The 23,857-nt window shown below is 53.2% G+C and overlaps 1 protein-coding gene across 1 annotated transcript in view; it reads right to left on the bottom strand.

Moving 5' to 3' along the window:
* LOC144000272 (atrial natriuretic peptide receptor 1-like) overlaps positions 1-23,857 on the bottom strand; it is a 157,559-nt gene that overhangs the window by 47,441 nt on the left and 86,261 nt on the right. The window contains exons 5-7 of the mRNA XM_077494003.1: positions 10,904-10,995; positions 10,689-10,824; positions 9,697-9,781 (exon numbers count right to left, since the gene is read on the bottom strand). Of these exons, the coding sequence (XP_077350129.1) occupies positions 9,697-9,781; positions 10,689-10,824; positions 10,904-10,995 (313 nt within the window). The remainder of the gene's footprint in view (positions 1-9,696; positions 9,782-10,688; positions 10,825-10,903; positions 10,996-23,857) is intronic.

Genomic DNA, 23,857 nt, shown 5'->3' with positions numbered 1-23,857 from the left:
CACAGATTGCCAGATATGTCGCTGACAATGACCGGTGGGGAGATTTCTTCAAAGCTGCAAACCTGGCGTGTCGCTGACCCCAGTGTGTGCACTCACTATCTTTACCCCAGGGACGGGCCGGTCCCTGACCCCACTGCGTGTGTGTACTATCTTCACCCCAGGGACGGGCCGGTCCCTGACCCCACTGCGTGTGTGTACTATCTTCACCCCAGGGACGGGCCGGTCCCTGACCCCACTGCGTGTGTGTACTATCTTCACCCCAGGGACGGGCCGGTCCCTGACCCCACTGCGTGTGTGTACTATCTTCACCCCAGGGACCGGCCCGTCACTGACACCACTGCGTGTGTGTACTATCTTCACCCCAGGGACCGGCCGGTCCCTGACCCCACTGCGTGTGTGTACTATCTTCACCCCAGGGACCGGCCCGTCACTGACCCCACTGCGTGTGTGTACTATCTTCCCCCCAGGGACGGGCCGGTCCCTGACCCCACTGCGTGTGTGTACTATCTTCACCCCAGGGACGGGCCGGTCCCTGACCCCACTGCGTGTGTGTACTATCTTCACCCCAGGGACGGGCCGGTCCCTGACCCCACTGCGTGTGTGTACTATCTTCACCCCAGGGACGGGCCGGTCCCTGACCCCACTGCGTGTGTGTACTATCTTCACCCCAGGGACCGGCCCGTCACTGACACCACTGCGTGTGTGTACTATCTTCACCCCAGGGACGGGCCGGTCCCTGACCCCACTGCGTGTGTGTACTATCTTCACCCCAGGGACGGGCCGGTCCCTGACCCCACTGCGTGTGTGTACTATCTTCACCCCAGGGACCGGCCCGTCACTGACACCACTGCGTGTGTGTACTATCTTCACCCCAGGGACGGGCCGGTCCCTGACCCCACTGCGTGTGTGTACTATCTTCACCCCAGGGACCGGCCCGTCACTGACCGCACTGCGTGTGTTTACTATCTTCACCCCAGGGACGGGCCGGTCCCTGACCCCACTGCGTGTGTGTACTATCTTCACCCCAGGGACCAGCCCGTCACTGACCGCACTGCGTGTGTTTACTATCTTCACCCCAGGGACCGGCCCGTCACTGACCCCACTGCGTGTGTGCTCCACCTTCACCCCAGGGACCGGCCCATCCCTGACCCCGGTGTGTGTACTATCTTCACCCCAGGGACCGGCCCGCCACTGACCGCAGTGCGTGTGTAGTACTATCTTCACCCCAGGGACCGGCCCGTCACTGACCGCACTGCGTGTGTTTACTATCTTCACCCCAGGGACCGGCCCGTCACTGACCGCAGTGCGTGTGTTTACTATCTTCACCCCAGGGACCGGCCCGTCCCTGACACCACTGCGTGTTTGTACTATCTTCACCCCAGTGACGGGCCGGTCCCTGACCCCACTGCGTGTGTGTACTATCTTCACCCCAGGGACGGGCCGGTCCCTGACCCCACTGCGTGTGTGTACTATCTTCACCCCAGGGACCGGCCCGTCACTGACACCACTGCGTGTGTGTACTATCTTCACCCCAGGGACCTGCCCGCCACTGACCGCAGTGCGTGTGTGTACTATCTTCACCCCAGGGACCGGCCCGTCACTGACCGCAGTGCGTGTGTTTACTATCTTCACCCCAGGGACCGGCCCGTCACTGACCCCACTGCGTGTGTGTACTATCTTCACCCCAGGGACCGGCCCATCACTGACCCCACTGCGTGTGTGCTCCACCTTCACCCCAGGGACCGGCCCATCCCTGACCCCGGTGTGTGTACTATCTTCACCCCAGGGACCAGCCCGTCACTGACCCCACTGCGTGTGTGTACTATCTTCACCCTAGGGACCAGCCCGTCACTGACCCCACTGCGTGTGTGCTCCACCTTCACCCCAGGGACCGGCCCATCCCTGACCCCGGTGTGTGTACTATCTTCACCCCAGGGACCGGCCCGCCACTGACCGCAGTGCGTGTGTGTACTATCTTCACCCCAGGGACCAGCCCGTCACTGACCCCACTGCGTGTGTGTACTATCTTCACCCCCGGGACCGGCCAGTCCCTGACCCCACTGCGTGTGTGTACTATCTTCACCCCAAGGACCGACCCGCCACTGACCCCAGTGTGTGCGCTCACTATCTTCACCCCAGGGACGGGCCGGTCCCTGACCCCACTGCGTGTGTGTACTATCTTCACCCCAGGGACGGGCCGGTCCCTGACCCCACTGCGTGTGTGTACTATCTTCACCGAAGGGACGGGCCGGTCCCTGACCCCACTGCGTGTGTGTACTATCTTCATCCCAGGGACTGGCCCGTCCCTGACACCACTGCGTGTGTGTACTATCTTCACCCCAAGGACCGGCCCGCCACTGACCCCACTGCGTGTGTGTACTATCTTCACCCCAGGGACCGGCCCGCCACTGACCCCACTGCGTGTGTGTACTATCTTCATCCCAGGGACTGGCCCGTCACTGATCCCACTGCGTGTGTGTACTATCTTCATCCCAGGGACCGGCCCGTCCCTGACACCACTGCGTGTGTGTACTATCTTCACCCCAGGGACCGGCCCGTCACTGATCCCACTGCGTGTGTGTTCTATCTTCACCCCAGGGACCGGCCCGCCACTGACCCCACTGCGTGTGTGTACTATCTTCACCCCAGGGACCGGCCCGCCACTGACCCCACTGTGTGTGTGTACTATCTTCACCCCAGGGACCGGCCCGTCACTGACCCCACTGCGTGCGTGTACTATCTTCACCTCAGGGACCGGCCCGTCACTGACCCCACTGCGTGTTTGTACTATCTTCACCCCAGGGACCGGCCCGCCACTGACCCCACTGCGTGTGTGTACTATCTTCACCCCAGGGACCAGCCCATCACTGACCCCACTGCGTGTGTGTACTATCTTCACCCCAGGGACCAGCCCGCCACTGATCCCACTGCGTGTGTGTACTATCTTCACCCCAGGGACCGGTCCGCCACTGACCGCAGTGCGTGTGTGTACTATCTTCACCCCAGGGACCAGCCCGTCACTGACCCCACTGCGTGTGTGTACTATCTTCACCCCCGGGACCGGCCAGTCCCTGACCCCACTGCGTGTGTGTACTATCTTCACCCCAAGGACCGACCCGCCACTGACCCCAGTGTGTGCGCTCACTATCTTCACCCCAGGGACAGGCCGGTCCCTGACCCCACTGCGTGTGTGTACTATCTTCACCCCAGGGACGGGCCGGTCCCTGACCCCACTGCGTGTGTGTACTATCTTCACCGAAGGGACGGGCCGGTCCCTGACCCCACTGCGTGTGTGTACTATCTTCATCCCAGGGACTGGCCCATCCCTGACACCACTGCGTGTGTGTACTATCTTCACCCCAAGGACCGGCCCGTCACTGACCCCACTGCGTGCGTGTACTATCTTCACCCCAGGGACGGGCCGGTCCCTGACCCCACTGCGTGTGTGTACTATCTTCACCTCAGGGACCGGCCCGTCACTGACCCCACTGCGTGTTTGTACTATCTTCACCCCAGGGACCGGCCCGCCACTGACCCCACTGCGTGTGTGTACTATCTTCACCCCAGGGACCAGCCCGTCACTGACCCCACTGCGTGTGTGTACTATCTTCACCCCAGGGACCAGCCCGCCACTGATCCCACTGCGTGTGTGTACTATCTTCACCCCAGGGACCGGTCCGCCACTGACCGCAGTGCGTGTGTGTACTATCTTCACCCCCGGGACCGGCCAGTCCCTGACCCCACTGCGTGTGTGTACTATCTTCACCCCAAGGACCGACCCGCCACTGACCCCAGTGTGTGCGCTCACTATCTTCACCCCAGGGACAGGCCGGTCCCTGACCCCACTGCGTGTGTGTACTATCTTCACCCCAGGGACGGGCCGGTCCCTGACCCCACTGCGTGTGTGTTCTATCTTCACCCCAGGGACCGGCCCGCCACTGACCCCACTGCGTGTGTGTACTATCTTCACCCCAGGGACCGGCCCGCCACTGACCCCACTGTGTGTGTGTACTATCTTCACCCCAGGGACCGGCCCGTCACTGACCCCACTGCGTGCGTGTACTATCTTCACCCCAGGGACGGGCCGGTCCCTGACCCCACTGCGTGTGTGTACTATCTTCACCTCAGGGACCGGCCCGTCACTGACCCCACTGCGTGTTTGTACTATCTTCACCCCAGGGACCGGCCCGCCACTGACCCCACTGCGTGTGTGTACTATCTTCACCCCAGGGACCAGCCCGTCACTGACCCCACTGCGTGTGTGTACTATCTTCACCCCAGGGACCAGCCCGCCACTGATCCCACTGCGTGTGTGTACTATCTTCACCCCAGGGACCGGTCCGCCACTGACCGCAGTGCGTGTGTGTACTATCTTCACCCCAGGGACCAGCCCGTCACTGACCCCACTGCGTGTGTGTACTATCTTCATCCCAGGGACCGGCCAGTCCCTGACCCCACTGCGTGTGTGTACTATCTTCACCCCAAGGACCGACCCGCCACTGACCCCAGTGTGTGCGCTCACTATCTTCACCCCAGGGACGGGCCGGTCCCTGACCCCACTGCGTGTGTGTACTATCTTCACCCCAGGGACGGGCCGGTCCCTGACCCCACTGCGTGTGTGTACTATCTTCACCCCAGGGACGGGCCGGTCCCTGACCCCACTGCGTGTGTGTACTATCTTCATCCCAGGGACTGGCCCGTCCCTGACACCACTGCGTGTGTGTACTATCTTCACCCCAAGGACCGGCCCGCCACTGACCCCACTGCGTGTGTGTACTATCTTCACCCCAGGGACCGGCCCGCCACTGACCCCACTGCGTGTGTGTACTATCTTCATCCCAGGGACTGGCCCGTCACTGATCCCACTGCGTGTGTGTACTATCTTCATCCCAGGGACCGGCCCGTCCCTGACACCACTGCGTGTGTGTACTATCTTCACCCCAGGGACCGGCCCGTCACTGATCCCACTGTGTGTGTGTTCTATCTTCACCCCAGGGACTGGCCCGCCACTGACCTCACTGCGTGTGTGTACTATCTTCACCCCAGGGACCGGCCCGCCACTGACCGCAGTGCGTGTGTGTACTATCTTCACCCCAGGGACCGGCCCGTCACTGACCCCACTGCGTGTGTGTACTATCTTCACCTAAGGGACCGGCCCGTCACTGACCCCACTGCGTGTTTGTACTATCTTCACCCCAGGGACCGGCCCGCCACTGACCCCACTGCGTGTGTGTACTATCTTCACCCCAGGGACCAGCCCGTCACTGACCCCACTGCGTGTGTGTACTATCTTCACCCCAGGGACCAGCCCGCCACTGACCCCACTGCGTGTGTGTACTATCTTCACCCCAGGGACCAGCCCGTCACTGACCGCAGTGCGTGTGTGTACTATCTTCACCCCAGGGACCGGCCCGTCACTGACCCCACTGCGTGTTTGTACTATCTTCACCCCAGGGACCGGCCCGCCACTGACCCCACTGCGTGTGTGTACTATCTTCACCCCAGGGACCAGCCCGTCACTGACCCCACTGCGTGTGTGTACTATCTTCACCCCAGGGACCAGCCCGCCACTGATCTCACTGCGTGTGTGTACTATCTTCACCCCAGGGACCAGCCCGCCACTGATCCCACTGCGTGTGTGTACTATCTTCACCCCAGGGACCAGCCCGCCACTGATCCCACTGCGTGTGTGTACTATCTTCACCCCAGGGACCGGCCCGCCACTGACCGCAGTGCGTGTGTGTACTATCTTCACCCCAGGGACCAGCCCGTCACTGACCCCACTGCGTGTGTGTACTATCTTCACCCCAGGGACCAGCCCGTCACTGACCCCACTGCGTGTGTGTACTATCTTCACCCCAGGGACCAGCCCGCCACTGATCCCACTGCGTGTGTGTACTATCTTCACCCCAGGGACCGGCCCGCCACTGACCGCAGTGCGTGTGTGTACTATCTTCACCCCAAGGACCAGCCCGTCACTGACCCCACTGCGTGTGTGTACTATCTTCACCCCAGGGACCGGCCAGTCCCTGACCCCACTGCGTGTGTGTACTATCTTCACCCCAAGGACCGACCCGCCACTGACCCCAGTGTGTGCGCTCACTATCTTCACCCCAGGGACGGGCCGGTCCCTGACCCCACTGCGTGTGTGTACTATCTTCACCCCAGGGACGGGCCGGTCCCTGACCCCACTGCGTGTGTGTACTATCTTCACCCCAGGGACGGGCCGGTCCCTGACCCCACTGCGTGTGTGTACTATCTTCATCCCAGGGACTGGCCCGTCCCTGACACCACTGCGTGTGTGTACTATCTTCACCCCAAGGACCGGCCCGCCACTGACCCCACTGCGTGTGTGTACTATCTTCACCCCAGGGACCGGCCCGCCACTGACCCCACTGCGTGTGTGTACTATCTTCATCCCAGGGACTGGCCCGTCACTGATCCCACTGCGTGTGTGTACTATCTTCATCCCAGGGACCGGCCCGTCCCTGACACCACTGCGTGTGTGTACTATCTTCACCCCAGGGACCGGCCCGCCACTGACCCCACTGCGTGTGTGTACTATCTTCACCCCAGGGACCGGCCCGCCACTGACCCCACTGCGTGTGTGTACTATCTTCATCCCAGGGACTGGCCCGTCACTGATCCCACTGCGTGTGTGTACTATCTTCATCCCAGGGACCGGCCCGTCCCTGACACCACTGCGTGTGTGTACTATCTTCACCCCAGGGACCGGCCCGTCACTGATCCCACTGCGTGTGTGTTCTATCTTCACCCCAGGGACCGGCCCGCCACTGACCCCACTGCGTGTGTGTACTATCTTCACCCCAGGGACCGGCCCGCCACTGACCGCAGTGCGTGTGTGTACTATCTTCACCCCAGGGACCGGCCCGTCACTGACCCCACTGCGTGTGTGTACTATCTTCACCTCAGGGACCGGCCCGCCACTGATCCCACTGCGTGTGTGTACTATCTTCATCCCAGGGACCGGCCCGTCCCTGACACCACTGTGTGTGTGTACTATCTTCATCCCAGGGACCGGCCCGTCACTGATCCCACTGCGTGTGTGTACTATCTTCACCCCAGGGACCGGCCCGCCACTGACCGCAGTGCGTGTGTGTACTATCTTCACCCCAGGGACCGGCCCGTCACTGACCCCACTGCGTGTGTGTACTATCTTCACCTCAGGGACCGGCCCGCCACTGATCCCACTGCGTGTGTGTACTATCTTCATCCCAGGGACCGGCCCGTCCCTGACACCACTGTGTGTGTGTACTATCTTCATCCCAGGGACCGGCCCGTCACTGATCCCACTGCGTGTGTGTTCTATGTTCACCCCAGGGACCGGCCCGCCAGTGACCCCACTGCGTGTGTGTACTATCTTCACCCCAGGGACCGGCCCGCCACTGACCCCACTGCGTGTTTGTACTATCTTCACCCCAGGGACCGGCCCCTCACTGACCCAAGTGCTTGTGTGCTCCACCTTCACCCCAGGGACCGGCCCCTCACTGACCCCAGTGCGTGTGCTCGCTATCTTCCCCCCAGGGACCGGCCGCTCGCAGGTACAGGCTAACAAGCTGACTTCCCTGTGTGATAATGAACGTCTCCGACTGCCAGGAGCCGCCATCACCCGCAGGGAGGTCAGCAACAGCCCCACCGCGTCCCCAAATCAGGAGCAGCGCTGGAGATCATTGGCCTATTAATGGCAACCTAATAGCTACAAACGCATCCTTCACTTTAAGGAAAAGATGTTCGTCTTCTAACAGGATGGTGAGAGCGGCCCTCAGCGATCAATTATCACCCCATTCATGTACACAGGGCTGCCCCCCGGGGGGTGGGGGGGGTAATTACCCTTTGTGGACCCCGCAGTCAGTGCCAGTCCTAAGTCGGATGATTGCTCCAGAACAGCGGCCGGGGCCCCCACTGGCGCTAATTAAGGTCTGAGATCTGCGGGAGAGCGCCAAGACTTTAGTCGCACTCGGAAGTCTCCTTTAATCTCCTCGCTGAAGTCAAGCCGATGCGGCTCTCATGGTAACAAGAATCAGGTCTGCCCAATGACTGCGCCCCCCCTCCCCCTCCTCCACCGACCGGAGAATCGCCTGCTTCAATTACCAGCTACAAGGCTGAGGTGGGGAAGGGGGGACCCCAGGAGAAGAGTTGGGGAGGGGTAGGAGAAGAGTACGGGAGGGGGAAGAAGAGTACGGGGGCAGGAAAAGAGTACGGGAGGGGGGAGAAGAGTGGGGGGGTGCAGGAAAGGAGTACGGGAGGGGGAAGAAGAGTACGGGGGGCAGGAAAAGAGTATGGGAGGGGGGAGAAGAGTATAGGGGGGCAGGAAAAGAGTACGGGAGGGGGGAGAAGAGTACGGGGGGGGGTGCAGGAAAGGAGTACGGGGGGTGCAGGAAAGGAGTACGGGAGGGGGAAGAAGAGTACGGGGGGCAGAAGAGTACGGGAGGGGGGAGAAGAGTACAGGGGGGCAGGACAGGAGTACGGGAGGGGGGAGAAGAGTACGGGGGGGCCGGATAAGAGTACGGGAGGGGGGAGAACAGTTTGAGGGGGGGACCCCAGGAGAAGAGTACGGGGGGGGGAAGAAGAGTATGGGGGGGTAGGAAAGGAGTACGGGAGGGGGGAGAAGAGTACGGGGGGCCGGAGAGGAGTACGGGAGGGGGGAGAACAGTACGAGGGGGGACCCCAGGAGAAGAGTACGGGAAGGGAGAGAAAAGTACGGGGGGACCCCAGGAGAAGAGTACGGGGGAGCAGGAGAAGAGTACAGGAGGGGGGAGAAGAATATGAGGGGGGGCAGGAGAGGAGTATGAGAGGGGGACCCCAGGAGAAGAGTGCGGGAAGGGAGAGAAGAGTACAGGGGTGGGACCCCAGGAGAAGAGTACAGGGGGGGCAGAAGAGTACGGGAGGGGGGAGAAGAGTACAGGGGGGGCAGGACAGGAGTACGGGAGGGGGGAGAACAGTACGAAGGGGGGACCCAGGAGAAGAGTACAGGGGGGAAGAAGAGTATGGGGGGGCAGGAAAAGAGTATGGGAGGGGGGAGAAGAGTATGGGGGGCCGGAGAGGAGTATGGGAGGGGGGAGAACAGTACGAGGGGGGGACCCCAGGAGAAGAGTACGGGGGAGCAGGAGAAGAGTACAGGAGGGGGAGAAGAATATGAGGGGGGGCAGGAGAGGAGTATGAGAGGGGGACCCCAGGAGAAGAGTGCGGGAAGGGGGAGAAGAGTACAGGGGTGGGACCCCAGGAGAAGAGTACAGGGGGGCAGGAGAAGAGTACGGGAGGGGGGAGAAGAGTACGGGGGACCCCAGGAGAAGAGTACGGGAGGGAGTAGAAGAGTACGGGGGACCCCAGGAGAAGAGTACGTGGGGGGGGCAGGAGAAGAGTATGGGAGGGGGGAGAAGAGTATGGGAGGGGGGAGAAGAATACAGGGGTGGGACCCCAGGAGAAGAGTATGGGGGGGGAGAAGAGTATGGGAGGGGGGAGAAGAATACAGGGGTGGGACCCCAGGAGAAGAGTACGGGGGGGGAGGAGAAGAGTATGGGGGGGAGAAGAGAACGGGGGGAGAAGAGTACGGGATGGGTGAGACCCCAGGAGAAGAGTACGGGGAGGGAGAAGAGTATGAGGGGGGGAGGAGAAGAGTACGGGGGGGAGAAGACTACGGAGTGGGAGAAGAAGAGTACGAGGGGAGAAGAGTACCTGTATATGAAGACGGAGGAGACGGCGATGGCCAGGAGGATGAAACAAATGACGATGGAGGTGACCTCCAGGACGGAGAAGCTGGCTGAGAGAGAAGAGAAGACAATTAGAGGACTGATCTGCACACACGGTCCTTTATTTCCTATGGGGGGGGAGGTGTCAGAATTTCATACACATTCTAATAGATGGCAGGTATTACACCAATCCTTATCCTCAATGATGGGGCCTCCAAACTACATCCGGGGGGGGGGGGGGATTGGGGGCGACGACACAGCCAGCCCACTACAGGATTGTATCCGACCCCCAGATGGACTCAATGGGGTATCCTCAGTGTGTGTGCCCCCCCCAACATATCAGTCCCGGGGTGTGCTTGTTGTATCCACTTCTCTATGTATGATCCCCCCAGCCCCCCCCCCCCCCCCCACCAGCTTTCCTGATTCAAACTGACCACACAAGGTATGAGAGCTCATCCAACCCAACGTGGTCAGTTTTCTGTCTGTGCTGGGAGAACAGCCTGCCTGTCCTCCAATGATCAGACCTGTGCGGACCTTGAGGGGTGACATAGACTATGAAGTCAGCAGAGGATGGATGTGGTCTCAAAATACCCCCCTCCCCACCCCCATAACCTGATGTATGGTGGGGGGAGGGGGGGTAGCTGTAAAGGGGACTCTGATGTAAGGGGAGGCTCCATCCTCAGGGGGCGGGGCTCTATATACTCAGAGAATTCATTACACATCCATAGAAGGTGAGATATACACCTCTATATACTATATATCTCTATATACTATATATACCTCTACATAAAACACTATATACACCTCTATATACTATATATCTCTATATACCTCTATATACTATATATACCTCTACATAAAACACTATATACACCTCTATATACTATATATACCTCTATATATACCTCTATATACTATATACACCTCTATATTCTATATATACACATGGAGAACATTAGCCCCGCCCCCTTGTCTTACTTTTCATGCACTCCGGGTTACTGTTGTCGAATCCGCAGGGCGGGACGTCTTTAGGCACCGCCCCCCCCGGCCAGTGGATCTCCCTCCCCGGCACCCGGTTGATGCTCCTCTGCGTCCCGTTGTAATTGGCCACCACCTGCGAGGCGACAGATTGACGGTCACCTGTCAGAGCCAATCACCATCCAGGTCCAGCCGCCACCCGCCGATCGCCTCACCTGAAAATCTCCGCCCGCCTCCGAGAGGTCCCACAGCGAGTAGTCGTTCTCCCGGTCACCGTTGTCGTCCACCCTCAGGAATCCCGACACCCCTGTGACAGAAGGAGACCAAAGCAGTCTATGGAGGTTCCCAGGTAGGAAAAGGGTTCTTTACAGTAAGAGCGGGTGGAAGGGTTCTTTACAGTAAGACTGAATAGCAGGGTTCTTTACAGTAAGAGCAGATGGAAGAGTTCTTTACAGTAAGAGCAGATGGAAAGGTTCTTTACAGTAAGAGCAGATGGAAGGGTTTTTTACAGTAAGAGCAGATGGGAGGGTTCTTTACAGTAAGAGCAGATGGAAGGGTTCTTTACAGTAATCGCAGATGGAAGGGTTCTTTACAGTAATCGCAGATGGAAGGATTCTTTACAGTAAGAGCAGATGGAAGGGTTCTTTGCAGTAAGATCAAATGGAAGGGTTTTTTACAGTAAGAGCGAAAGGCAGAGTTCTTTACAGTAAGAGCAGATGGACGAGTTCTATACTCAAAGAGCAGTATAAAAAAAATGTTGTTCACAGTAAGAACAATAGGAAGAATTCTTCATAGTAAGAGTGCCAAGAAATGTTCTTTACACTAAAAAGAAATAAAAAGGGTTCCATAAAAACTAAAAGTTGTAGGAGAGGGTTATCTGTACTAAAAGCAGAAAAAAGTGCTCTTTAAGTCAGAGAGAGTGAAAGGGTTCTTTACAGTAAGAGCAGCTTAAAGGTTGTTTTTTCTTACAGTAAGAACAGAAGGGAGGATTCTTCATAGTAAGAGTGGCAAGAAGTGTTCTTTACTCTAGAAACAGTAAACTAATGGAAGGGTCCTTTACTGAAAGAGCAGTATAAAGTTTTTTTTTTGTTTTATCTACAGTAAGAACAATAGGAAAGAATCTTTATAGTAAGAGTGGATGGAAGGGTTCTTTACTGAACGAGCAATATAAATATATATATATATATACAGTATGAATATAGAAATGGTTCTTTACAGTAAAAGCGATGGGAAGTATTCTTTATAGTAAAAGAGGTGGCAAAGGGGAGGTAAAAGTGGTAGAAGGGATTTTTTACGGTAAGAGTGGTTAAGCTGCAGCATGTCCCACTCAACCAGTTTCCCTTGTTGGGTAAAATTGCCCGCAGTCACCCCTGGGGGGGGGGGGGGGTTATCGGGGACAGAGCACGAAGATGGTGTCAGGACACAATATGACACAGCTGGCTGCGTTCCAGGCCCATCACCCTCACCCCTGGAACAAGCATGCAGCCAGTGAAGTACCCCCTCCCCCCCACCCCCCCAACACATGTCTCCCTGTGGCAGGCCAGTGATATGAAGATGGGAAGGGTTCTAATGCTTCCTCCTCTCACGGGACGGAACGGGTTAAGCAGTGATGGTGATGCACATCCATGGCGGTGGCGGCACATCACAGGAGCAGTCTGCGTGCGAGCGGATTGGTCTGTAGGAACCACATAATGAAGGGAAAATTACCCTAAATGGGATCATTATCCCGCAGCTCTGATAATGGGGAGGGGGAGGGGGAGGTGTCACTAAACACGGTTCCATTCAGCTGCCATAACGCACGTGTTAGTTAAAGGAGGACTCCGGACAAACCCGAGACCTGACTTCCAGCTGATATAATGAACGTCACTCATCTGTGAAATCATCCGGCGCTTCACATCCTCGGAGCCAGCGCTGCTCCGTCTCCTGACTCTCGCCTGAACTCTGTGTGCTGTGTGGTCTCCCTGTGCTCTGCCCATTTACCCTGAAAAAGCAACAAATGAGACCCCCCCCCACCGCAAAATATAAAGTGCAGAGACCCCCCCGCAAAATATACAGTGCCGAAACCCCCCCGCAAAATATACAGTGCCGAAACCCCCCTGCAAAATATACAGTGCCGAGACCCCCCCGCAAAATATACAGTGCCGAAACCCCCCCGCAAAATATACAGTGCCGAAACCCCCCCGCAAAATATACAGTGCCGAGACCCCCCCGCAAAATATACAGTGCCGAAACCCCCCCGCAAAATATAAAGTGCCGAGACCCCCCAGCTGCAATATATACAGTGCCGAGACCCCCCCCTGCCGCAAAATATACAGCGCCGAGACACCCCCCTGCAAAATATACAGCACCGAGACCCCCCGCCGCAAAATATACAGCGCCGAGACCCCCCGCCGCAAAATCTACAATGCCGAGAACCCCCTGCCGCAAAATATACAGCGCCGAGACCCGACCCCCCTCCTGCAAAATATACAGCGCCGAGACCCCCCCCCCACAAAATATACAGTGCCGAAACCCCCCTGAAAAATATACAGTGCCAAGACCCCCCAGCTGCAATATATACAGTGCTGAGACCCCCGCCGCCGAAAAATATACAGTGTAGAGACCCCCCGCCGCAAAATATACAGCGCCGAGACCCCCGCCTCAAAATATACAGCGCCGAGACCCCCCCTGCAAAATATACAGCGCCGAGACACCCCCTGCAAAATATACTGCGCCGAGACCCCCCGCGCAAAATATACAGTGCAGAGACCCCCGCCGCAAAATATACAGCGCCGAGACCCCCCTGCAAAATATACAGCGCCGAGACCCCCTCTGCAAAATATACAGCGCCGAGACCCCCCGCGCAAAATATACAGCGCCAAGACCCCCCGCTGCAAAATATACAGCGCCGAGACCCCCCCTGCAAAATATACAGTGCCAAGACCCCCCTGCCGCAAAATATACAGCGCCCAGACCCCCCCCGCCACAAAATATACAGCGCCGAGACACCCGCCGCAAAATATACAGCGCCGAGAGCCCCCCGCCACAAAATATACAGCGCCGAGACACCCGCCACAAAATATACAGTGCCGAGACCCCCCCGCCACAAAATATACAGTGCCGAAACCCCCCCCACAAAATATACCGTGCCGAGACCCCCCTCGCTGCAATATATACAGTGCCGAGACCCCCCCGCCGCAAAATATACAGTGCAGAGACCCCCCCGAGAGACCCCCCCACCGCAAAATATACAGTGCAGAGACCCCCCTCGAGAGACCCCCCCGCCGCAAAATATACAGTGCGAGACCCCCCTGCCGCAAAATATACAGCGCCGAGACCCCCCTGCAAAATATACAGCGCCGAGACCCCCGCCGCAAAATATACAGCGCCGAGACCCCCGCCGCAAAATATACAGCGCCAAGACCCCGACCCCCCCTGCAAAATATACAGCGCCGAGACCCCCCTGCCACAAAATATGCAGCGCCGAGACCCCCGCCACAAAATATACAGTGCCGAAACCCCCCCTGCAAAATATACAGTGTTGAGACCCCCCAGTTGCAATATATACAGTGCCGAGACCCATATACAGTGCCGAGACCCTATAGGTAGTCGTATTCAGATAACAGAAGGAAGGTAGTCGTATTCAGATAACAGAAGGAAGGTAGTCGTATTCAGATAACAGAAGGAAGATAGTCGTATTCAGGTAACAGAAGGAAGGTAGTCGTATTCAGATAACAGAAGGAAGGTAGTCATATTCAGATAACAGAAGGAAGGTAGTCGTTTTCAGATAACAGAAGGAAGGTAGTCGTATTCAGATAACAGAAGGAAGGTAGTCGTTTTCAGATAACAGAAGGAAGGTAGTCGTATTCAGATAACAGAAGGAAGGTAGTCGTATTCAGGTAAGAGAAGGAAGGTAGTCATATTCAGATAACAGAAGGAAGGTAGTCGTATTCAGATAACAGAAGGAAGGTAGTCGTATTCATATAACAGAAGGAAGGTAGTCATATTCAGATAACAGAAGGAAGGTAGTCGTATTCAGATAACAGAAGGAAGGTAGTCGTTTTCAGATAACAGAAGGAAGGTAGTCATATTCAGATAACAGAAGGAAGGTAGTCGTATTCAGATAACAGAAGGAAGGTAGTCGTATTCAGATAACAGAAGGAAGGTAGTCGTATTCAGATAACAGAAGGAAGGTAGTCATATTCAGATAACAGAAGGAAGGTAGTCGCATTCAGATAACAGAAGGAAGGTAGTCATATTCAGATAACAGAAGGAAGGTAGTCATATTCAGATAACAGAAGGAAGGTAGTCGTATTCAGATAACAGAAGGAAGGTAGTTGTATTCTGATAACAGAAGGAAGGTAGTCATATTCAGATTACACTACAAAGGTAGTCGTATTCAGGTAACAGAAGGAAGATAGTCGTATTCATATAACAGAAGGAAGGTAGTCGTATTCAGATAACAGAAGGAAGGTAGTCGTATTCAGGTAACAGAAGGAAGGTAGTCATATTCAGATAACAGAAGGAAGGTAGTCATATTCAAATAACAGAAGGAAGGTAGTTGTATTCAGATAACAGAAGGAAGGTAGTCGTATTCAGATAACAGAAGGAAGGTAGTCGTATTCAGGTAACAGAAGGAAGGTAGTCGTATTCAGGTAACAGAAGGAAGGTAGTCGTATTCAGATAACAGAAGGAAGGTAGTCGCATTCAGGTAAGAGAATGAAGGTAGTCGTATTCAGATAACAGAAGGAAGGTATTCGTATTCAGATAACAGAAGGAAGGTAGTCGTATTCAGATAACAGAAGGAAGGTAGTCGTATTCAGATAACAGAAGGAAGGTAGTCGTATTCAGATAACAGAAGCAAGGTAGTCATATTCAGGTAACAGAAGGAAGGTAGCCGTATTCAGGTAACAGAAGGAAGGTAGTCGTATTCAGATAACAGAAGCAAGGTAGTCATATTCAGGTAACAGAAGGAAGGTACTCGTATTCAGATAACAGAAGGAAGATAGTCGTATTCAGATAACAGAAGGAAGGTAGTCGTATTCAGATAACAGAAGCAAGGTAGTCATATTCAGGTAACAGAAGGAAGGTACTCGTATTCAGATAACAGAAGGAAGGTAGTCGTTCTCAGGTAACAGAAGGAAGGTAGTCGTTTTCAGATAACAGAAGGAAGGTAGTCGTATTCAGATAACAGAAGGAAGGTAGTCGTATTCAGATAACAGAAGGAAGGTAGTCGTATTCAGATAACAGAAGGAAGGTAGTCGTATTCAGATAACAGAAGGAAGGTAGTCATATTCAGATAACAGAAGGAAGGTAGTCGTATTCAGATAACAGAAGGAAGGTAGTCATATTCAGGTAACAGAAGGAAGGTAGTCATATTCAGGTAACAGAAGGAAGGTAGTCATATTCAGATAACAGAAGGAAGGTAGTCATATTCAGATAACAGAAGGAAGGTAGTCATATTCAGATAACAGAAGGAAGGTAGTCGTATTCAGATAACAGAAGGAAGGTAGTCATATTCAGATAACAGAAGGAAGGTAGTCGTATTCAGATAACAGAAGGAAGGTAGTCATATTCAGATAACAGAAGGAAGGTAGTCGTATTCAGATAACAGAAGGAAGGTAGTCGCATTCAGATAACAGAAGGAAGGTAGTCGTATTCAGATAACAGAAGGAAGGTAGTCATATTCAGATAACAGAAGGAAGGTAGTCATATTCAGATAACAGAAGGAAGGTAGTCGTATTCAGATAACAGAAGGAAGGTAGTCGTATTCAGATAACAGAAGGAAGGTAGTCATATTCAGGTAACAGAAGGAAGGTAGTCGTATTCAGATAACAGAAGGAAGGTAGTCATATTCAGATAACAGAAGGAAGGTAGTCGTATTCAGATAACAGAAGGAAGGTAGTCGTTTTCAGGTAACAAGGAAGGTAGTCGTATTCAGATAACAGAAGGAAGGTAGTCGTATTCAGATAACAGAAGGAAGGTAGTCGTATTCAGGTAACAGAAGGAAGGTAGTCGTATTCAGGTAACAGAAGGAAGGTAGTCGTATTCAGATAACAGAAGGAAGGTAGTCGTATTCAGATAACAGAAGGAAGGTAGTCGTATTCAGATAACAGAAGGAAGGTAGTCATATTCAGATAACAGAAGGAAGGTAGTCGTATTCAGATAACAGAAGGAAGGTAGTCGTTTTCAGGTAACAGAAGGAAGGTAGTCGTATTCAGATAACAGAAGGAAGGTAGTCGTATTCAGATAACAGAAGGAAGGTAGTCGTATTCAGATAACAGAAGGAAGGTAGTCGTATTCAGATAACAGAAGGAACGTAGTCGTTTTCAGGTAACAAGGAAGGTAGTCGTATTCAGATAACAGAAGGAAGGTAGTCGTATTCAGATAACAGAAGGAAGGTAGTCGTATTCAGATAACAGAAGGAAGGTAGTCGTATTCAGGTAACAGAAGAAAGGTAGTCGTATTCAGGTAAGAGAAGGAAGGTAGTCGTATTCAGATAACAGAACAGAATGAATACACCAGAAGTGGTAATAAATGAGGCATTTTCTGCTTTTTTTCCTTATATTTGTCTTAGATGACTCCCGCTGAGGGCAAATCCTTTAAGTGTCACTGCTGTCCTCAGTCAGTGCCGCCTGCCGCCTCTCTCCGCTTTGTTTTTCGGTCTCACGCGGCGCAGGAGATGATGGAATATCGGAAGGATTATTTGTAATTAAACAGCGCTGGTAATATTTTTCATTCTTACATTTGCCTGGAGAAATCTCTCTGCTCCAGGAAAAAAAGAGGCCGCTCGGTGAAGCAGTACCCGGGGGAGGTGCACAAAACTTTCTGTCATGTTAGTGGAAGCGAAACGGACGCCAAACCAGAGCGGCCTCGCCACATGCCTCCAGACATCCTCGCTGGTTATTACGCGGGATGAAAGGATCATTACACTTTTATGAGGCTCAATAATCACATTAAACACAAATTTAAATACAAATTAGGAGTCCTGGCCGAACCGCCGCGGGATCCGCCGAGTCAGCGCTTCACTTCTTTCTATCTCTGTGTGTATGTAATCTAATATTTATATATCTTGCCCATGGAAGGATGGAGCATATTTCTCATTAGTTACTGTAATTAGGGCACAGCACAACGCCAGGTTTTTGCTCCACCTGCCCATTTATTGCCCCCTCCTGGTGCACACTCTCCTCAATGCCCCAGGAAGACTTGATTCCTGTATATACAGGGACACTGCTAGGCCCTGCCACTGTGTGAACATAGGGAAAGGCGACACAGGGATTGCACTAATACAGAGTGTTGTGACTGAGCAGAGAGAACTGGGTATTCAGTTATCTCTGAGTTTAGTAATCCCAGATCAGGATCAAGAGTCTGGAGGCTATAAAGATTATTGTGTCGGATGAAGACTTCAGTCCTGTGTCCGGGTCTTCAAAGAGTCTTGGCTGGGATGAAGCATTCAGTCCTGTGTTGTGTCCGGGTCTTCAAAGAGTCTTGGCTGGGATGAAGCATTCAGTCCTGTGTCCGGGTCTTCAAAGAGTCTTGGGTAGAACGAAGCCTTCAGTCCTGCATTCATGTTTTCAAAGAGTCTTGGGTGGGAAGAAGCATTCAGTCCTGCGTCCAGGTCTTCAAAGAGTCTTGGTTGGGATGAAGCCCGTGGTCCTGTGTCCAGGTCCTCAAGAAGTCTTGGGTGGGATTAAGCCTTCAGCCCTGTGTCTGGGGATTCAAACAGTTTTGGGTGGGATGAACCCTTCAGTCCGGTGTCAAGGTCTTCAAGGAGTCCTGGAAGGGATAATGCTTTCAGTCTTGTGTCAAGGTCTTCAAGGAGTCTTGTATGCGATGAAGCCTTCAGACCTGTGTTCAGGTCTTCAAATAATCTTGGGTGTGATGAAGCCTTCATTCCTGTGTCCAGGTCCTCAAAGAGTCTTGGGTGGGAAAAAAGCCTTCAGTTCTGTAACCATATCTTCAAAGAGTCTTGGATGGGATGAAGCCTTCAGTCCTGTGTCCAAGTCTTCAAGGATTCTTGGTTGGGATGAAGCCAACCGTCCTGTGTCCAGGTCTTTAAAGATTCTTAGATAGGATGAAACCTTCAGGTCTCTGTCAAGTTCTTCAGAGTCTTGGGTGGGATGAAGCCTTCAGTCCTGTGTCAAGGCCTTCAAAGAATTATGGGTGGAATGAAGCCTTCAGTCCTGTATCCAGGACTTCAAAGAACATTGGGTGGGACAAAGCCTTCAGTACTGTGTCTGGGTCCTCAAAGAGTCTTAGGTGGGACAAAGCCTTCAGTCCTGTGTCCAGGTCTTCAAAGAGTCTTGGGTAGGACGAAACCTTCAGTCCCGTGTCCAGGTCTTGGGTTGGGTGAAGCCTTCAGTCATGTGTCCAGGTCCTCAAAGAGTCTTGGGTGGGAAGAAGCCTTCAGTTCTGTGTCCATATCTTCAAAGAGTCTTGGATTGGATGAAGCCTTCAGTCCTGTGTCCAAGTCTTCAAGGATTCTTGGTTGGGATGAAGCCAACCGTCCTGTGTCCAGGTCTTTAAAGATTCTTAGATAGGACGAAACCTTCAGGTCTATGTCAAGTTCTTCAGAGTCTTGGGTGGGATGAAGCCTTCAGTCCTGTGTCAAGGCCTTCAAAGAATTATGGGTGGAATGAAGCCTTCAGTCCTGTATCCAGGGCTTAATAGAACCTTGGGTGGGACAAAGCCTTCAGTACTGTGTCTGGGTCCTCAAAGAGTCTTAGGTGGGACAAAGCCTTCAGTCCTGTGTCCAGGTCTTTAAAGAGTCTTGGGTAAGACGAAACCTTCAGTCCCGTGTCCAGGTCTTGGGTTGGGTGAAGCCTTCAGTCATGTGTCCAGGTCTTCAAAGAGTCTTGAGTGGAATGAAGCCTTCAGTCCTGTGTTCACATCTTCAAAATATTCTTGAGTGGGATGGAGCCTTCAGTCTTGTGTCCAGATGTTTACAGAGTCTTAGGTGGGATGAAGCCTTCATTCCTGTATCCAAGTGTTCAAAGAGTCTTGGGTGGGACAAAGCCTTCACTCCTGTGTCTAGGACTTTAAAGAGCCATGGGATGGATGAAGCCTTTATCCCTGTGTCTAGGTCTTGCCAGAGACCTGCAGGCTGGGTGTGTGTGCAGGTGTGCACACTTGTTATAAGCAAGGACCTGACCATAATGCAGGCTCACATTTGGAGACGGGTCAGGGTGTCCAACTGGCGGCAGGTCTATGTTTCTGTACTCTACTCAAGATACAGTGCTCCATGCTAGAAGAGAGATTCCATGTCCAGCAAAAAAACACAGAAAAAAAAAAAAACGGGACCGCTGCGAGTCTAGGGGCCAAGTAAAGTGCTCTGATGAGGAGTAATCAAATAAGTGGATCAGACCCAGTGCAGCTAGCACAGAATGGAAAGAGATGCGGCAGTCAAACAAAAAAACAAAACACAAAATACAACGCTCTGAATGAATGATAAAATACATTTCAACGTAGTACTGTATGCATAAACAGTGCTATTTATTCCATAAAGTAAAAAAATGGTTGAACAGTCAAAGTTTAGCAGTCGGTGGGTCCATAATGCCTTAGAGCCGTGGTGCCCAACACGTGGCCTGTCGGGCATTTATGTGCAGCTATTGGGCACTATATGTGCAGCAGAATGGCAGCAGGTACCTCTGCCCACTGTGCAATAAAAGGCCCAGTTTGGGGTGAGGGAGAGAGAGGTGCGGGAAAGTTTGATAGCTAACTGTCCACCAAAGAGGGGAGGGTTAACACGTTCACTGCCATAATCACCAATTCCCGTGGTGGGGTGGGTGATTGGGGGGGGGGGGTTAATGTTTATTGTCACTGGCCACCAATGCAGGAAGGTTGTGGTTACATTTCACTGCCACTGACCAATGTGGAGGGAGGGTTATTAGTACTGACACCAGTGCTGATGATTATTATTGCAGTCACTGGCACCAATGTTGGAGGTTATTATGACCGTCACTGGCACTAATTTGGGGTTTTATTATGGCAGTCAACTGGCACCAATGTTGGAGTTTATTATGGCCATCACTGGCACTAATTTGGGGTTTTATTATGGCAGTCACTGGCACCAATGTTGGAGGTTATTATGGCCTTCACTGGCACAAATGTTGGAGGTTATTATGGCCGTCACTGGCACCAATGTTGGAGGTTATTATGGCCGTCACTGGCACCAATGTTGGAGGTTATTATGGCCGTCACTGGCACCAATGTTGGGGGTTATTATGGCCGTCACTGGCACCAGTGTTGGAGGTTATTATGGCCGTCACTGGCACCAATGTTGGGGGTTATTATAGCGGTCCCTGGCACCAATGTTGGGGGTTATTATAGCGGTCACTGGCACCAATGTTGGGGGTTATTATAGTGGTCACTGGCACCAATGTTGGGGGTTATTATAGCGGTCACTGGCACCAATGTTGGGGGTTATTATAGCGGTCCCTGGCACCAATGTTGGGGGTTATTATAGCGGTCACTGGCACCAATGTTGGGGGTTATTATAGTGGTCACTGGCACCAATGTTGGAAGTTATTATGGCCGTCACTGGCACCAATGTTGGGGGTTATTATAGCGGTCACTGGCACCAATGTTGGGGGTTATTATGGCCGTCACTGGCACCAGTGCTGATGATTATTGCAGTCACTGGCACCAATGTTGGGGGTTATTATAGTGGTCACTGGCACCAATGTTGGGGGTTATTATAGCGGTCATTGGCACCAATGTTGGAGAATATCATGGCCGTCACTGGCACCAATGTTGGAGGTTATTATGGCCGTCACTGGCACCAATGTTGAGGGTTATTATGGCAGTTACTGACAACAATGTGGAGGCTATTATTGAGTCCACTGCCACCAATGTTGGGGAATGTTTTTGCATCCATTGATACCAATGCTTGGATTATTGTATTCCAACTTCTTCTGTGCATTGAGATATCTTTGGGTTTTGAGGTGCAAAAATGTTCTGCTATTGTGTGGCCCTCTGGCAGTACCAGGGGCTGCATTCTTTAACTTTGAAGTTGACCAGCACTGCTATAGAGAACAGGCATCTGATCGAAGAGTTGGGGGGGGGGGGTCAGCTGCACCAGACAGGAGGTGAAAATAGCGCCAAAAATGTTTCTTTTTATTCTATTATCAGAGCTGCCAGGCTATTCATTTTTCTTTTTGATGATTTCTTCAGCTGAGCTTTAATACACACGAGATCTGCGAGTGCGATGCGGTGGAGTCGAAGGCCAGAGTGACGCATTCCCAGAGAAGGAAGGAAGATATTAGTGTTTGCATCTGCTGGAAAATGACCGAGCTCTAATCAGCGTCCATATGGCCTGACCTGGCAGCAAGGATGGCGCACAGCGCCCGACACCCAGCTGCTTCCTGTGCGTTCAGGAACCCAGAAGAATAGAGGACAGCACAAAGTGTGACCCTGGGGGGTGGGGGATTTATGGATTTATGCAGAAGGTTGTATGGGGGAATCTCTCCACTGGAGTCCCCGAGCTACATATGAAGCCAGCAGGTGGTTCAACGCATCAGACTCCACCTAGAACTGGAAAATTATTTGTGAATAGACTGACCTTTCAAACTCTGCATGACCCTTTTCAATGCTAATTGGACAGAATAGGGATTGGGGTATAATAGAAGGACAGAGGGGAGGATTGGGGTATAATAGAAGGACAGAGGGGGGATTGGGGTATAATAGAAGGACAGAGGGGGATTGGGGTATAATAGAAGGACAGAGGAAGGATTGGGGTATAATAGAAGGACAGAGGGAGGATTGGGGTATAATAGAAGGACAGAGGGGGAATTGGGGTATAATAGAAGGACAGAGGGGGGATTGGGGTATAATTGAAGGACAGAGGGGGGATTGGGGTATAATAGAAGGACAGAGGGGGGATTGGGGTATAATAGAAGGACAGAGGGGGGATTGGGGTATAATTGAAGGACAGAGGGGGGATTGGGGTATAATAGAAGGACGGAGGGGGGATTGGGGCATAATAGAAGGACAAAGGGGGGGGGGGTTGGGGTATAATAGAAGGACAGAGGGGAGGATTGGGGTATAATAGAAGGACAGAGGGGGGATTGGGGTATAATAGAAGGACAGAGGGAGGATTGGGGTACAATAGAGGGACAGAGGGGGGGATTGGGGTATAATAGAAGGACAGAGGGAGGATTGGGGTATAATAGAAGGACAGAGGGGGGATTGGGGTATAATAGAAGGAGGGAGGGGGATTGGGGTACAATAGAGGGACAGAGGGGGGGATTGGGGTATAATAGAAGGACAGAGGGGAGGATTGGGGTATAATAGAAGGACAGAGGGGGGATTGGGGTATAATAGAAGGACAGAGGGGGGATTGGGGTATAATAGAAGGACAGAGGAAGGATTGGGGTATAATAGAAGGACAGAGGGAGGATTGGGGTATAATAGAAGGACAGAGGGGGAATTGGGGTATAATAGAAGGACAGAGGGAGGATTGGAGTATAATTGAAGGACAGAGGGGGGATTGGGGTATAATAGAAGGACAGAGGGGAGGATTGGGGTACAATAGAGGGACAGAGGGGGGGATTGGGGTATAATAGAAGGACAGAGGGAGGATTGGGGTGTAATAGAAGGACAGAGGGAGGATTGGGGTATAATAGAAGAACAGAGGGGGGGATTGGGGTATAATAGAAGGACAGAGGGGGGATTGGGGTATAATAGAAGGACAGAGGGGGGATTGGGGCATAATAGAAGGACAAAGGGGGGGGGGGTTGGGGTATAATAGAAGGACAGAGGGGAGGATTGGGGTATAATAGAAGGACAGAGGGGGGATTGGGGTATAATAGAAGGACAGAGGGGGGATTGGGGTATAATAGAAGGACAGAGGGAGGATTGGGGTACAATAGAGGGACAGAGGGGGGGATTGGGGTATAATAGAAGGCCAGAGGGAGGATTGGGGTATAATGGAAGGACAGAGGGGGGATTGGGGTATAATAGAAGGACAGAGGGGGGATTGGGGTACAATAGAGGGACAGAGGGGGGGATTGGGGTATAATAGAAGGACAGAGGGAGGATTGGGGTGTAATAGAAGGACAGAGGGAGGATTGGGGTATAATAGAAGAACAGAGGGGGGGATTGGGGTATAATAGAAGGACAGAGGGGGGATTGGGGTACAATAGAGGGACAGAGGGGGGGATTGGGGTATAATAGAAGGACAGAGGGGAGGA

This window comes from Lithobates pipiens, unplaced genomic scaffold (assembly GCF_037356315.1).
Source record: "Lithobates pipiens isolate NorthernLeopardFrog02 unplaced genomic scaffold, aLitPip1_a1.2 Scaffold_200, whole genome shotgun sequence".
In the NCBI taxonomy this organism is placed as follows: domain Eukaryota; kingdom Metazoa; phylum Chordata; class Amphibia; order Anura; family Ranidae; genus Lithobates; species Lithobates pipiens.
Note: the sequence above shows the minus strand (reverse complement) of the source record. Positions and strands in the feature narration are given on the sequence as shown.